Source organism: Cavia porcellus, unplaced genomic scaffold (genome assembly GCF_034190915.1).
Source record: "Cavia porcellus strain 051 isolate PalLab524CR breed Dunkin Hartley unplaced genomic scaffold, mCavPor4.1 scaffold_7, whole genome shotgun sequence".
In the NCBI taxonomy this organism is placed as follows: Eukaryota; Metazoa; Chordata; class Mammalia; order Rodentia; family Caviidae; genus Cavia; species Cavia porcellus.
In genome coordinates this window covers 44,341,870-44,358,242 of record NW_026947490.1, presented here as the reverse complement: position 1 = coordinate 44,358,242, position 16,373 = coordinate 44,341,870, and the positions used below count along the sequence as shown (strand labels likewise).

Genomic DNA, 16,373 nt, shown 5'->3' with positions numbered 1-16,373 from the left:
CACACAAGGACATTTCAAGGTGGGAAAATTACAAACTGATATCACTCTCATGAAAGACACAAAACCCATCACAAAATATTGCTAAAGTATGTAAATATAATACTATATATAAATAATAATGTATCATGACTGTGTTATATCTCATAATTATGTCAATAAAATTGAGATAAAATTTGGTCAACATTTTAATACAAAATTATCATTTCACAAAATCCATCAGCCATTTTCAAGGTCCTAAGTAAATTAGGAATAGAAACAAAGGGCCAGGGATTTACCTTAAGCATAAGCACCTGCTTACATAAGCACCTGCTTACATAAGCACCTGCTTACATAAGCACCTGCTTGGCAAGGTTGTGAGTTCAACCACAAGTACAAAAAAAGAACCCAAAAAGGAATAGAAAGAAAACATGTCAGTCTTACAGAAGCTATGTATAGACAAACTCCAGGTAACATCCTACCTACCTGAGTAAGCTTGACCATCACCAAAAATTGGGGAAAACACAGGATATCAGCTGTTACCACTTCTGTTACAGATGGCAGAGTCATAGGGTGACGAAATGAAACTTACAAGAAGTAAGTTCCTAGAAGTAAGGCTCTCTTAAACTGCTAATGGCACGATGATGAGTTCAGGTAATCCCAAGGAGTCTATCAGAAAACATTCCAAGGCTAATCAGTGAATGCAGCAAGTCACTGGAGGTACACATTACCTTGGAGACAGAGGATGGAATGAAGGAAAGGGGGACTCTGTTCCCTTTCAAAGAGAGCAAGGAGAGAGTATGTGGTGAAAATGGTAGGGGACTTGTCCTTGTCTCAGCTAGAGTGTTCAGGGGGAAGAAGAAGGAAAGGGATATCTACTACATGATGCAGAACACACTGCAAGATCCAAGATAGCACTGTTTAGAGATCCAGTCTGCCTAGAGTGTGGATGTGAGAGATGTTCAGGGAGATACAGAGAATAGAATATAGCCTGACTACAAATTTGTGACATCATTAAGTAATACAAGTTGAATAAGGACTAAATGCTTCATAAAGTAGAAGGCTGACTGTGGAGTTAGGTGTGGAAAAATTTTGGTTCCTGTAGAGAAATGTATTGATACCTCTGTGAAAACCGTCTTCACACAGACTTAAAGAGAACTGGAATCCTGCCATGTGTACAGTGGCCTCAGAGGCAGATCTCCCACCAGAACCTGTCCTTGACTTAATGGTGTCAAGTCTTGAACATTTTCCCACAACCTGGAACCTCTCCAGGCTCTGTAGGCAGCCTGTATTCATGGGGAGAGTAGTGATTCTGCCAGCCAATTTAAAAGAAGCCAGCAGAGTAACTAATTTAGAGCCACCCTCATTACCCAGGATTTATATCAATACCATACACCAGCAACAGTGGAAAGCAATTCAGCAAAAATGAACAAACAGCTGCAGAAATTTTGGGTGAACAATTTAATCAGTATAGGTTCAAGCAACCAGAAGAGCAAAGGAGGTGTCCCAAAGCTAGCAAAGCAGAAGTCCCCCTGGGTCCCTGGTGCATCCCTTCTTTCTTCTTCCCACATCCTTTTCACTCTGCCTCTGCTCCTTTCTTTTGTTCACTGCTCTCTCACCTACCTTCTCTATGCTCTCACTCCCTTTGTTTTCAGACTCCTAACACACTTGTATTTTTCAGTCCTTTTGTGTTGGAGACTGGGCCGTACAAGGTTAAGGTGATGACTACAGGGGCTTCTGACTGTGTTGGAAAAGAGCATATGCATGGTGCCCTGAAGTCACAATGACACCATGGCTGAGGCAGCCAAGGATATCAGCAGCCGATAGCTCCTATTCCAGCGCAATAAAACTGCCAACCTGAGAAATAAGACAGCTGCCTTAATGGGGAAAATTTACTACTTGCAGAAGTCTTTGAACTGACTCTCAACGTCCTGCTCAGTTCCCACACCTACCTCAATATCCCTTCCTTTGTTTGAAAACCAAATAAATATAGATCACCCAGAGAAGTTCTTTGCCTCAACCCCCAGGGAAGCTCGAATTCTAATAGACTTTTTAACCTTTCCGGAGTCCTAAAGTCATACCACTTGCTCCCTTTGTTTAAGATGTTCACTGTCAAAAAAAAAATAGATGTTCACTGTCCACTCATTTCAGAGATTGGGGCTAGACCAAAACTCAGACACTTTATAACCAAAGAAACTTCCAAAATCAATCAGAAACAAAAGTGAAAGAACAGTGCCAGCACATGGCAATTTTCTGCACACCTGGGGGAAAACATTTTAGCTGAGTAGAAAGATCCTTAAAAATCCTCATCTAAATTTTTCTATATAGCCAAGGATTTAGCTTAGCAGCCTAAGTGGCAAGTGTAAGGTCATGAGTTCAATCCCCAGTACCAAAAAAAAAAAAAAAAAAAAAAAAAGAAGAAGAGGAAGAAGAAGAAGAAGAAGAAGAAGAAGAAGAAGAAGAAGAAGAAGAAGAAGAAGAAGAAGAAGAAGAAGAAGCACCAGAAACATTTCCCATGGAATCCTGGTACCGGGAAGACCGATAGCTGCTCAGGTCCTTTCCCAGGAAGCCTCCTTTGGACTGGGACGCTGAGATTCCAGGCCAGGTTACCCTTTTTTGCTGATTTGAGGATATTCTCTCAGAATAGAAGTTTAGGACATCTGCAGCCCTTACTGACTCCAAAAGAAATTCAGAAGCTGGGGAAATGCTGGCAGGAAAGAATCTAAGGAAAATGAACTCTACCTGATTGGCCCAGTAGGAAGAAAATTTGGTGTATCATGTTTAAATTCTCTTCTGCCTGTCAGTAGTAGTAAGATCAGCCCAGTTATGAGGTATCTGGGTGAGTAACATAGAATTTCATAATCACTGCCTTTTCCATGCAGGAGACCTACACCCCAGGCCCAGAGTCAGGTGAGGGGAAGTGGGTAGGACAGGTCACTAGGCCCCTTGGCAGCCATGTCTTGGTCCCCAGACAGGATACCAGGCTCTATTACCCCAATACAATGTGTTAGCCATTTCTCTATGGAGTCTTCCAATGATGAAGGACAAACTTGCAGGCTCAGGAGGGACAAAGCAAATATGGTGCAACTGCCTCCTTGAACCTGAACTTCTCCATCTTCTCAGGATGGAGAAGCAAAAACCAATCTGCATTTAATCAATGGAAGAAAATGGCCCAACTAAATGGAAGAGCACATGGAGATCTGACCTGAAATCGCCAGAGGGAGAATCCAGAGTGTGAGACATGACACCCCAGAATCAGAAAAATAAAATTGGTCTGACTCCCTACAGGTGGACAAGTCCTACCTCTGCCTCCCTCTTTCCCAAGAATTCCCTTTGCAGGCACTTGCCCGTGTCAAAGAGGACCCAAGTACTATCAGTGGCTTAGTTTTATAATCACTGAGTTCTGGAAGGCTAAAGCAGATGGGGTACAATTTCAAGCCCAATCTGAGCAACTTAGCGAGAATGTATTCCAAAATAGAAGTATAAATAAGAAAGAGTTGGAGATGTAGTTCAGTGCAAAGGCCTTGGATTCACTCCTCTGTACCAGAGGGAAGGAAGAAAAGGAAGGAAGGCAGAAAGAAAGAAAAGAAACAAAGAAAGACAGACAGAAAGAAACAAAGAAAGAAAGAAAATTATTGTAACACAATTATGATAATTTTAAAAAGCATTTGTACTTTAAAAACTGCACCCACGTTATAAAGATTCAATATACTATCAAGAGGTGGTTTTGAATAATTTTTATAAAGGTAAGAGTGCAGATATTCTACATTTTAAAAATTCAGTAATAAGATAGAAATATTTGAACCTGGCAAATGGGGTTTTGTAGGTTTCTGTATATTTTTAAACACTACTGAAACTCTTGAGCTTGGATCCCTTCTAGGATAATAGTTAAAGAATGCCTCAACATATGCTTCAAAAGACCTATGCATTAATGCAAATGTCAGAACAACATTCATAATTCTGCTCCCAAAAAACCAGGAGCCAAAGAATATTGGAAACCTCAAATGGTTTTGTTCAGCCATTCTGGGAAGCCAAGCAAAGAGTTAAGACTACACAAATAAAGGAGGGAAATCTGCTTCATGACAGATTACAGGGAGAATCATTCCTAAAAGGTAAATGTAGGCACTTTGTAGGTAATTCCAAAGTACCTCTGACACTCAGATAATAGAGCAGGGCCACAGGGGAGGTGACAGGAAGGGAAGGGTGAGGCTGAAACTTGAGAAGTGAGAACTGAGGAGAGGAAAGAGACCTGAGCAGAAGCATTCTCCACATGCCTATGGAGAAGAGAAAGAATAAAACAACTGGTAAAATTTGAAATGCATAGTACAGCAAAATAAAAGCCCAGATTCCAAATGTATAACATGCTATCTCCCCCCGGCCCCCCGCAAAAAAAAGCAATATTTTCAAATATACAAAAAAGATCACTTGAGGCAAGTGCCTTCTTATCCTCCAGTGTAGCCCTGTGTAAAAGCAGTAGAGAAGAAATGTCAGGTTTGAAAGCTTCAGAGAAGACTGATTTCCTGACGAGAATCTCTCAACAATGAACTTCACCAAAAAAAAAAAAAAAAAATAGTCTGGGAGCATTTGAGTTCAAACACAGAGTGAGCAATATATTCAACGTTGATGTCACCCAACAATCAAGGTGTGAATAGATGGGAGAAATGTAATTGGAATATATTTGAATGAGTGGAATGATACTCCAGTGGTAGACATGGTGAGTAGAAATAAAGAAAATGAATAATGTCGTTGGTCATCGACATCTGGAGTTAAAAAGTATGACATCAAATACATAAGCAAATATTAGATATTTTCCAGGTAAAGGAAACTAAAATTCTCAAAAATAATTTACAGTAACATTAAAATAAGGTAAACAACATTTCCTAAATACCAAACAGAACACACATACACAAATAACAAGACAGAACTATAAAGAGCATAATCTATTACATATAATAACTGCAACCTAAAAACCATGGGAAAATGTAGACTTAAATAGAAAAATGGCAGTGTTTATATTGATTTTTATCCTTACCCATCAAATCAATAATAGTAATAAAATATCATAACATTGAATATAAAACCTACTCGAGTCATTGCTGAAAAGCAATAGCACTAATGTTAATATTAGCTTTGGACTAAAATTAAAACTCAAGGAGACAGAGTTTTATTTTTTTTATTAGAATGCCAGAAAGTCAATAAATAAAAAGCATTGACTTAAAGAATGGCCAGGTTGGTCTAAATCTAACAATTTTACACAGGTAGCAATGACACAAACTGGTAAAATTTTTAAAGAAAAAACACTGAAAACTAAGATGTTTACACATTCTCAAAGCAGCTTCCTAGACCCTGCTTCAAATTTATAGAAGGTGCAATGTTTCTGCCTCCTGAACAGCTCCTATGGATGCCTCCTTGGCCAGTTGACCAGAGCCAACAGGAAAGAACAAGCAATGTACAAAGTGGACACTGCCTGCAGGCAGACAGCAACAAGAAGAACGTGGTACTAACACATGTGCTTGCCACCTGCTGTTCTTCACCATATGTTTAGGCTGAGTTTAATACCAGAGAAAGTTACACTGCAACCAAATGTAGGCCAGGAGCCAGACAACCATCAACTTGTCCTCTACAAACAAGTCAATTTCACCTACAAATGTGAGACAAAAAGGAGAGGGCGGGTTTGTGTTTCAAAAGCACTAACGCACTTTTATCCCTGAAAATAAGACATGGTCAGAAACTAGAGATCAAAACTTCTGGCCCAGGGCTGGGGATTTAGCTCAGCGGCATAAGTGCCTGCCTTGTAAGCAGGCAGTCGTGAGTTCGATCCCTGGTACTGATAAAAAGGAAAAAGACAAAAAAAAAAAAAAAAAAAACAACTTCTGACCCAATCAGCTTATCCTGGCCTTACAGAGCAGCCATGGAGCAATAAGAATAGTGAAGGCAGCAAAGGCAAGGATTGGACAAGAACCAAATCCAATTCAAGAGCTAGACTCAGTGTTGACCTTGTGAGGAAATTTGATTTGGTTCTCATCCAATTCAGTTTGTGACAAGAATCACAGAAAGAATCACATTTGTGATCCCTTTTACATATGTGTGCTATGTATGTTTTTTAAAACAAAATGTCACCTCTTCATTTTTGTCATTTTTTTGTGGTGACGCTGACTAAAGAAAACCTATCAGCTCTTCCGTTCATAGGTATACACTGTGCATTTGTCTGACGATTTCCTTGTGTTACACCCGGACTGAACACCTCAGGAAATCACAGCACATCACTATTACTACCCGTGCCTAGTGTGTCACAGAGGGAGGCAATGCCCACTTGGCCTTGCTGTCTTTCTCCAGCTGCTGGTGTCCTTGGCCTTATGTGGGGTGGGAATTAAGAGGACCAGAAATAGGGCCTCTCTGTTGGCCTTATATTAAGGCCTTGGTCTTTGTAGGTATTTAACAAAACTGGAGGTGAGGAATCATAATTTCTCTAACACAACTGGGCTATTGAGTGAAAGCTGTAAGAGCAGTTGACAGTTCAATGATCACAAAAAAAATCACTCCAGTGTTCTCTTCAGAGTTTAAACTGGTGGCTGTTATCTGTTTTCTGGTGAATTAGAAAAACTACACCTAATGTTTTGCTTCTCTTCATCAGCAATATCTTTTCTTCCTTTCAGCAGTACTTAGTTCCTGAGAGAGGGAGAGAGAAATCAAGCAAGAGTCGTGGTCAGGGCCTGATGATAGTTGGTCCTGGATGTTGCGCTTAGTGGTGAGAGGGTCCAGGACTCAGCAGGTCTCTTGGGGGAAGATGAACTAACTACAGGCCTAGGTCTTAACCTGGTGGAAGGGGAGTCACATCCACTGGGTACAGGAGAGCCTCTCAAACATGCAGCCCACCTTGAAAAGGACATAGGGTCCCTGGTCTGCCCTACCCAGAAGCTGCTGACACCAGCCACTTTCCTTCTGATCCTCTGCAATGGGAACACAGAGAGTGGATTTCCATCTCCCTGTGAGGAATGCTCTTCATCCATGTTATACATTCAGAAACAGACACCTGCCGGAAGGAATGGACTCTTTGCAGAGAAACATGCCTTCTTCAACTCATATCCCAGACCAGTGAAAAGTGACTGGGCATGGGGAAACAGGAACTGCAAACAGCATCAACTTCCAGCCCCAGGAATCAGTGATTCCACAGGATGTGGGGTGTATGGAAGCAATAACTTAAGTCACAGTCACCCATCTCAAAAACCCCAAAGCTAGGGCCACAGCCTCAGCCCCTTTCCTTGAGCACTGAGGAAGGGAGGCTATGATCTTGTTCTATGGACTCGGGTCACCTGGGGAAGAATCCGAGTGTCATTCCAAGGTGCATAAAAGAGAAAAAGGAATCCCCCAGAGGGGAGCAAGCCACGAGAGAACAGTGAGAATAACCACAGCTCAACTCTTCTCCTCTGGGTCTTTGAAAATGACTGCATACCCTGTCACACAGAGTGTGTTTCTATATACATTCTCAAGATCTCTACGAAAAAGCCTCTGAAATAAAAATAAATTACATTATGTTTGACTATACTCTGCCCACTCAGTAAGTTTTTTGCTCAAAGTGCTTCTCTGGGACAGATGATTACTTCATACTTCATGTCAATGTCACAAATGGCATAGCAAAGTGCAAATGAACAATCATATGCTGAGATTCAGTTTTGAGTATTTGTTATATTTCCTTCAAGGGAGCAACATCAAAGGGTTTTATCTATGGAATTTACCTAAAGTAAATAATTGACCAAACATAAAGCATTGTAGTGCTGATCTAATAAAACTGCTACGTAGTTAGTATGGTTATACATACACACACACACACACACACACACACACACACACACACACACACACACACCAGAGATCAAACTCACCTCAGGCTTACCATGCAATCACTTGAGTTGCTGAGCTAAATCCCTGGCCCTACATTTTATATTTTAAATGATAAACACTAAATTACACTGCGTGCAACTGAAGTAGGTACTGCTTTTTGGATAGTGAATTTCAATACACTTATTACCAACTATTTCCTATTTTATTTCATTTTAAAAGAGATACACATTTGTGCTTCAAGTAGAGAGGCTACAGTCTAATGTATCCATCTGCATGCTCTTCCTTGGAATTTTATCCATGTAACACAGTCTTGTTGAGAAAGGAATGCAAATTCCCTCCACGGCTGCTGGATCTTCAGCCTTTGTAGTGAAGGAACTAAGCATTTGAGCACTTCCATGTTGATGACTCGAGATGAAGCAGACCAATAGTCCTTCTAATTTAAAGATGTTTTGAGACCTTTTTACAAACACTGATGCTCAAAGGGTACCTCTGACCATTTAAGAGGTAAAGCTGGTTTTTGGCTTCACTTTTCTCAAAGTTCATTAAAGTGCTCTCTTATATCGGCAGGCATTGGATATAGCAGAGTTGCATTTTGCACTCTTACCTCAATGAGCAAAAGTAGAAATGGAAACAATAAGAAACAAACAAACAATGCTTAAACAGATCATAGTCTATGCCTTTATACTAACTTATGTGTTCTATGGAGACTTTATCTAGGGATATTTTACGGGTGCATATAGGTGAGGAGGCAAAACTGTCTTAAGACCAAGATGATTCTCCCTTGTAGAGCTATGATTCCAATTTAGATTTTATGAGAAAAGGTGTTTCTCAGCAATTTTAACACTCTTCATTTGCATCTTTAAGTTGAGAATTAAAGATTGATTTAGTTTGGATCCCTTAATCAGGCCAAAGAGGAGAGTCTTGGTGCAATTGTTAATGAAGTCGTGCTCTTAGATCAAAAAGCTACCAGAGGTAGGGAGGGTTGGGAGACAAGGCAAAAGAGCCAGAAAGTATCTGATTTCAGGAACATGACATATTTCCCAGAGTTTAAAAGGCGTCTCTCCTATGATGCGGTGACCACTTGACAGAAGCAGTACCAACAGAGCAGAGTTCAGAGTCCGAACAGCAGATGAAAACAAGGGTAGCAACCCATGGAAAACAGTGGTGCAACCGTACAAAAGTTGTATTGAATACCGGATGGAATAAATTATCAGGACAAACAACACTAGTAGAATGAGCTTCAATCCTAGAGAGTGTGTTAATAAGTGTGTCCGAAGCCAGAAATATGGTTGCCTGTGCAACTTAAGCACAAAAGCCTGGGAATCTGCAAGCCATTTTCCATTTGCATAACTGTAGTTTTCTTTTGATAATCTTCTGTTTCAGGACACTGTCAGCATCACAGAGACCATGGATTGGAGACTCAGGAATGATTGCAGCTAAGCCTTCAAAGGCATCACCTTCCAGCTTGGGAGGATTCTTCATTCCATGGGAAGCATCAAAAGTAGCCTGAAGGCTTGGGAATCTGCAAGCCATTTTCCATTTGCATAACTGTAGTTTTCTTTTGATAATCTTCTGTTTCAGGACACTGTCAGCATCACAGAGACCACGGATTGGAGACTCAGGAATGATTGCAGCTAAGCCTTCAAAGGCATCACCTTCCAGCTTGGGAGGATTCTTCATTCCATGGGAAGCATCAAAAGTAGCCTGAAGGCTTGGGAATCTGCAAGCTATTTTCCATTTGCATAACCATAGTTTTCTTTTAATAATCTTCTGTTTCAGGACACTGTCAGCATCACAGAGACCATGGATTGGAGACTCAGGAATGATTGCAGCTAAGCCTTCAAAGGCATCACCTTCCAGCTTGGGAGGATTCTTCATTCCATGGGAAGCATCAAAAGTAGCCTGAAGGCTTGGGAATCTGCAAGCCATTTTCCATTTGCATAACTGTAGTTTTCTTTTGATAATCTTCTGTTTCAGGACACTGTCAGCATCACAGAGACCATGGATTGGAGACTCAGGAATGATTGCAGCTAAGCCTTCAAAGGCATCACCTTCCAGCTTGGGAGGATTCTTCATTCCATGGGAAGCATCAAAAGTAGCCTGAAGGCTTGGGAATCTGCAAGCTATTTTCCATTTGCATAACCATAGTTTTCTTTTAATAATCTTCTGTTTCAGGACACTGTCATTGTCACAGAGGCCAGAGATAGTAAGTGCATCAGTGATAACAGCTGAACTTTCAAAAGCATCACTCTCCAACTTGGGAGGAGTCTTCATTTCAAGACAGACATCCAAATTCAGCTCTGAAAATAAAACCACAGTCATCATGATCCACCATTATCTACGACCTTACTGGGATGTACTCTTCTACCCAAAGTATTTTGAACAAGAAAATCCAAAAGGTAAGAAAAGGTATAGAGACCTGTGTGTTAGTTACTTTTCTTTCATTGTTGAGCAAAATACCTGACACCTAAAGTTAAAGATGGGAAGGTTTATTTTGTTCACAGTTTCAGACCCTAATTAGCTTTCTCCAAGATAGGCTGGCACAGTAGACAGGCACCACAGAGGAGAAACAATTCATGGAAGGGAAAAGGTAGCAAAGCAACAAGTTACAACCTCAGCTCTTTCTATCCTTTATATTTTATCCAGGTTACTTAGAACAGGTAGCACTCACACACTTAATTCTAGTGATCCTAGTACATTTGGTCCTTGCACTGCATCATGAATCAATCCCCACTTCAACATAGTCCTGATACCTTTGAAAAAGCGTCATCTAGGACACATGAGATTTTAGGGGGACATCTAGACACAAATCATAAGACTCTGATATTTTCTTTTATATTGGTATTTCTTACATATACAGTAATGGTAAGTATTTTGAGGTTAAAGTACTCTCAATTTACAAAAATTTCAAGAAAAATAAGATGGGTAAAAACCAATACATAGCAAGTATATAACATAATGATAACCTTCGGACAGAAAAATAAGTGTGACCTTGTCATTGGGGAATTCTGGGCTAACTGGGGATTAATAGAGAAGACTGGCTCTGTGCTTTATGTGCAGACACTTCTCTTCATTTACAACAGAGGGAGAAAAAGTAGAAAAATAAGCTGCATATGTCAGGACACAGAGTTGTGGGCCCAGAGTTTATACTGATACCAGAAACTTTCTCTAACCAGGCTTAAAAATCCTGGTAAAATCATCTTGTGTTAAATCACAGAAATAATCTAAGTATTTGACTACACACACTCAAAGCTATGACTAAAAGTTGCTAATTGAGTCAAATACTATTAAAATTTTATAAGTTAATGATACCATAAAATAGTCATTGTAAACCACTTATATCCAGTTACCAGGCCACAGGTTGAATGTATCTGATATGAATTACATTATATGTCTCAGATAAGGAAATTAGACATAACTACCTAAGAAGACAAATAGTATGGTCTGTTACAATCAATAGTGGCAAGTCCAGGTTCTGAGACCATAGCAGGTCCTAAACAAGCTACTGATGCTAGAAAGTCTGAGAGTTCAGACTGTCCAAGAGGAAAAATAGACAAACCCACTCTCCTCCAGCCATGAGTCCCTGACATAAACACATAGAATGGAGTTTCAGATTCTGATTTCTCTCCATATCTTGGAAGGGCTGGCACCAGTAACCAGGGTTAGTGTGTACTGCAAAGCTCCAAGAAGTTGAAGAAAAGTTCAGTCTGGCTTTGTAGTCATTATAGTTCAAGTACTGACACAGCTGTGTTCCCAAACAAGGGCTCCTCTGGGTGCATGATTCCACCCTTGCCTGGCAAGCTTGTAGCTTTGAGAAGTGGAAACTTATTCTCCATTTGACAGCCCTTGGGCACAGGTCTCCTTGATACTAGCTAACAAGAGAAAAGGTTCAGTATAAAAACCACAATTCTACCTTAGTAACATCTTTGAGAACACCCATCACTAATATCTCTGCATGTTAGGGAAACCACTTAGTGATCTAATCAATGTGACAGACATCATATATTTAAAGAAGGTGTCATCCTCCTTGGGAATTATTAGATATAGGTGGCCAGAAGGAATGTCCCTAAATGAATATTAACCCACCCAAGAAATATGGCTCTGAATTGATAGATAAGTTCATGTCTATAATCCCATTATTACTAACCATAGTCCTTTCTCGTATAAAAAAGGTTCTATAGAGTATGGAGCACATGGATGAGAAAGAGTTGTTGATCTCTATCCACAGAGAAGAACATAAAAATACATAGGGCTTCAAGGCTTAGGGTTCTAGAAAAAAAGGGAAGTAACTATAGAACATGTTCCAAATCATGGAAACTTTTCAGGACTTTGAAATCTTGTAAACTGGTTATTGTCAGGGCTGGGGATTTAGCTCAGTGGCATAAGCACCTGCCTTGCAAGCAGGTAGTTGTGAGTTTGATCCCTGGTACCGATAAAAACAAAAAAGACAAAAAAAAAAAAAACTGGTTATTGTCTGATCTTTTGTCCCACCTATCCACACATATTTACTGTGTTTGCAACAGACTGCCAGCAGCTCTAAGCATGGAAGTCAGGGTACTAGTGCTTTAGGTATGTGATGCACAATCTGAATTTATTGTTTCTTTGGAGTATGACAAAGTAGCGTATCTTTATCTTATATATCCTTCCAATGGGGTCTGGACAATTCTTCCTAATGAAACTTAGTTATATTTCCACAACCAAATGAAGGGATGATCTCAGTAAGTAGGGGCTTCCAAGAGCCTCATACCAAACCAGGTCTTGCTCAGGGGGGTGTCGTGGCCAACAAAGCCTCCTGAATACTGCGATAAGCACCTCTGCCTCTTCCTTCTGTGTATCTCGTTCTGACTAATGTCTATTTCTTTTTTCTTTTTTTATTTCTTTTTTTAACATTGTCTTCACAGTATCTGCTCTGCTTTATCTTTCTGACCACAAATAGTATCAGACTCTTGTCACTGTGTCTGAACCCACACTCTCTCCTTAGTGCCTCCCCTGCTTCTGCAATCTCTGCACTATCAACTGTATCAACTGATTTTTTTTCCTTTCTTTTCTTTTAAATGATAAGTGGACTCAATGTGTGCCCATCTGTGATGGACTCAATCTCCAAGGCTCAACCAAGCCTCCAACCTCAGACTCCAGATTAGCTGACTATAACATGCCCTTGGACCCAGCCCCCACCACTCTTCTTATCCCAAACCTTGTTCTGACTGTGAGCACACAACTACCCTTGAAAACGTTCTCTGCATTGACCACTAAATGACTAACCCCTAATCATATGGTCATCATTCTAATTTCCAGCCCCATGTACTTATCTGACAGTGCTGCCCATCACTCCCTTAACAAATACTCCTAAGTTTCAGAATGGCCCCTCTCTGACCCTAGTCAAGCCTCTAGTGTCCTCCCACATCCACAACTCTGTCTGTAGTAGTACTCTGGATCTGGTGTGTCTTCCATGTTTCCTCAAGACAAAGTTTATTCATCATTCACTATCAGTCACTCTGGACACTCAGTAAGATTTTTTAAGTTGTGTTGAAAAGTGAAACATATTAAACCAACAAACTTCTGTATTAAAAACATTGACAGCAACAGAAAAAAAAAGGATGTTAAGAGTTGGAAGGATGACAGGCATCACTGATGCAAAAATCTCTCCAACGACTCCTGATGCCTCCCGCAGTTTCTTTTCAAATATCTATGAGAGAGTTCACTGTCAACCTGACATCCTGGGAGCTCTGAGATAAGAATGCACATGATCACAGCCACTCCCTGTCATCCGGGAGCCTTCCTTCAGTGTCTTATGCAGCCCTATGATACAACTAAACTCAACTGTTGTTCTCTCCTAGAACTCCAAAGAACTGAATCTGGATGTCTTTACTGTATGTACTATCAGTTACCAATTTTAGCAAGGTTTGTTTCTTCAGTGTGTCCAAACTTCCAGCCCTGTCTTCATGCACTTCCTACTAAGAACAGTATAGATTCAAACAAGTCCCCAGGGAGTTTTATCCTCAATGATGGGATCCATTAAACCTACTGCACACTCAGACTGAAGGGGTTTGCTAAGCATTTGTGCCTCAGGGAACAGCCTTTATTTGATATAGACTGTTTCTCCCTGTCCTTTGTAGGAAAGGAAACAAATTCAGGCAGCCCTACACAGGTCTTGCACAATAAGCATGCACCTGTGAGCATGCACATACACAGTCTCACTGTGCATCCCAGACTTGCCTCAAACTTCAAATTATCCTCTTGCCTAAGCCTCCTGAGTACTAGAATTATAGACATGTGTGATCATACTGAGCCTATGGATACATGTGTGACTCATGGGCTATGAATGCAACCATAGCCAGAGGGGAGGGAGATGGAAAACTAGGCACTTAATTTTGAGGAAACCAACCTCTGAGAAGGCAGAAAATGTGAGTTGGAAGTCAGAAAATAAAAATAGGCCTCCAAAATAATTGTACAAATAGGGCTGTGTGGATGTCCAGTGAAATTTGGAGGAACTGGTTGTGAAGGCAACTCCCAGGAAAATCACAGAAGCTAGAAAATGACCACTCTTTTAACTTGAGCTCTGTGCCAGCTGTGTGTACACAGTAAGGATGACAGCTCACACTTCCTCTGTCTACACTCACCAATCCACAGACCTACACAACGACCAAAATATGCTCTAGGCTTCCAGACTCCCAGTCAGAGAGTGAAGCTCCCAACACTCCTGACCTCGGCACATTGTCTCTGCCATAACAGCCTCCTGGGCCTTCTACAGGTGATTCTCACAAAAGACAGAGGAGCAGAGCACAGAGGTCCCTTGACAAATGAGCTGGACTTATCTGCAGGATGAGTTAACTACTTACTGGGTCCATCCTTGGCAGAGCAGTCTTCAGGCTTCTGTGATGAGAAAGTGGTGCTGCTTGCACATTTCTGTGGGTTAGCCACATTGGGATGACAGGAAGGTTGGAAAAACTTGTCATCTAATGAATCTGACAGGACTTCATTTTCTTCCTCCTCACATACACTAATGAGAGAAAGCAGAACAAAAGATTCATTGAGATGGACAAAAATCCACAGCCCCCACTTGGGTGTCAATCAAAGGTTAAGGGTGAATTTCAACAGTATGAATAAAAGGATGAAGGAAATGGTGTACCCCTGTATTGCACATTGCTTCTCTGCCATAAGAATGAGACAGACAGATGACCAACAGATACAAACATAGAAAGATCAACCACTTCTCAGTGAACTGGATAGATAACAAGGTGATGAGGAAGAAAACTAAACTGTACATGGGAGGTAGAGTGATGAGAGGGAACAACCAAGGAAAACCATTTCAGGGGCTCAATCTTGTGCCTACACAATGTTTAATTTTGTAGGGGTCCAGGCAACATAGGTTCCAACTTGGTAAATTCCCAGAATTCCACTTCCCAAAACTTTTGCTAGCCAGGAGCAGTGGTACATCCTATAATGTCAAGTCTCAAAAAGGCTGAGAAAGAAGGATGGCGGCAAGTTCGAGGTCAGCCTGGGCTACATAGTGAGATCAAGGCCAGTTTAAACTACACAGTAAGATTGTGACATGACATTATTTTCTTTATGGGCTAGGCTGGTTCCTTCTTCTATTTCTTTGGCACACGTGTCATAGCCTCATTCCAGCAATTCAGAAACAAAACATGCACTTTGTTCTGATTTTACTCCTACACTGAACAAATAGTTTCTTGAAGGGTAAGAATTCCCATAGCTGCCTAGTGCTCCTTATAAATCAGATTCATACTATCAGTACCATGGAGAAAATAGGACTGCTTAAGGGACACGGCATTTCTGGAAATTTGTAACTACTTTGATCCCATGGTCTTTACTTTTGCAAAATCCACTCAATTTCATACTTGCTTATGAGCCCCTGATTGTTCACTCTTACCTGGAATCCAGAGTCATTTGATCATCATCATCCTCATCCTCATCATCTAGATTACCTGCAATCAAATTCAAAACATCTAATTCAGACATTTGACAGCTTATCTCACCCAGTCTTGGGCCATCTTGGTGAAAAGACAAACATTATGCATATATGAGGTTAGAAAAATGTTATGTTTGCCTTTAAAAAGTGGCCTACTGAGGTATTCTGAAACAGGACACTAAAGACCTCTAGCTGATGGATTTTCCTAGAGGAATGCTTGAGGTTCCAGTGGGCAAAGGGAAAAAGACTTCATTTCTCAAATGAAGAGACACTGGAGAAATCCAGCTACCCTGAGCTTCTCCAGCTGCACCTCCTTCATTTCACATAGCTGGTTCATGGGGCCTATAGCTCCACGGTACCTCACTGTTGCTCTCCCATTCAAAGCTCTCTCTTTGCTAAGGCCAGGAGAAACAACTCTGCCACACAATACCTCATAAGTCTGTTAACTTTCTAGGATCTTCCATTGGGCTTTTATCATTTAATTGAAGGAAATTTTGTCTAAGTTACCTGCTGAGTGTTTATTTTGGCAACATTGCACCACTGCATTCTACTACATGAAGTCCATAAATGAAAATCTCTGAACGGCATCATCCACGTGCTATGATACTGATTAAACGTCCCTGTT

The 16,373-nt window shown here is 40.7% G+C and overlaps 1 protein-coding gene across 1 annotated transcript in view; it reads right to left on the bottom strand.

The window, feature by feature from the left end:
* Positions 1-7,642: 7,642 nt before the first annotated feature.
* Positions 7,643-16,373, bottom strand: part of LOC100731644 (neuroblastoma breakpoint family member 6-like) — a 34,098-nt gene continuing 25,367 nt past the window's right edge. Inside the window, exons 9-11 of the mRNA XM_063253464.1 lie at positions 15,710-15,764; positions 14,658-14,818; positions 7,643-10,118 (exon numbers count right to left, since the gene is read on the bottom strand). Coding sequence (XP_063109534.1) covers positions 9,121-10,118; positions 14,658-14,818; positions 15,710-15,764 — 1,214 coding nt within the window. The 3' untranslated portion in view covers positions 7,643-9,120. The remainder of the gene's footprint in view (positions 10,119-14,657; positions 14,819-15,709; positions 15,765-16,373) is intronic.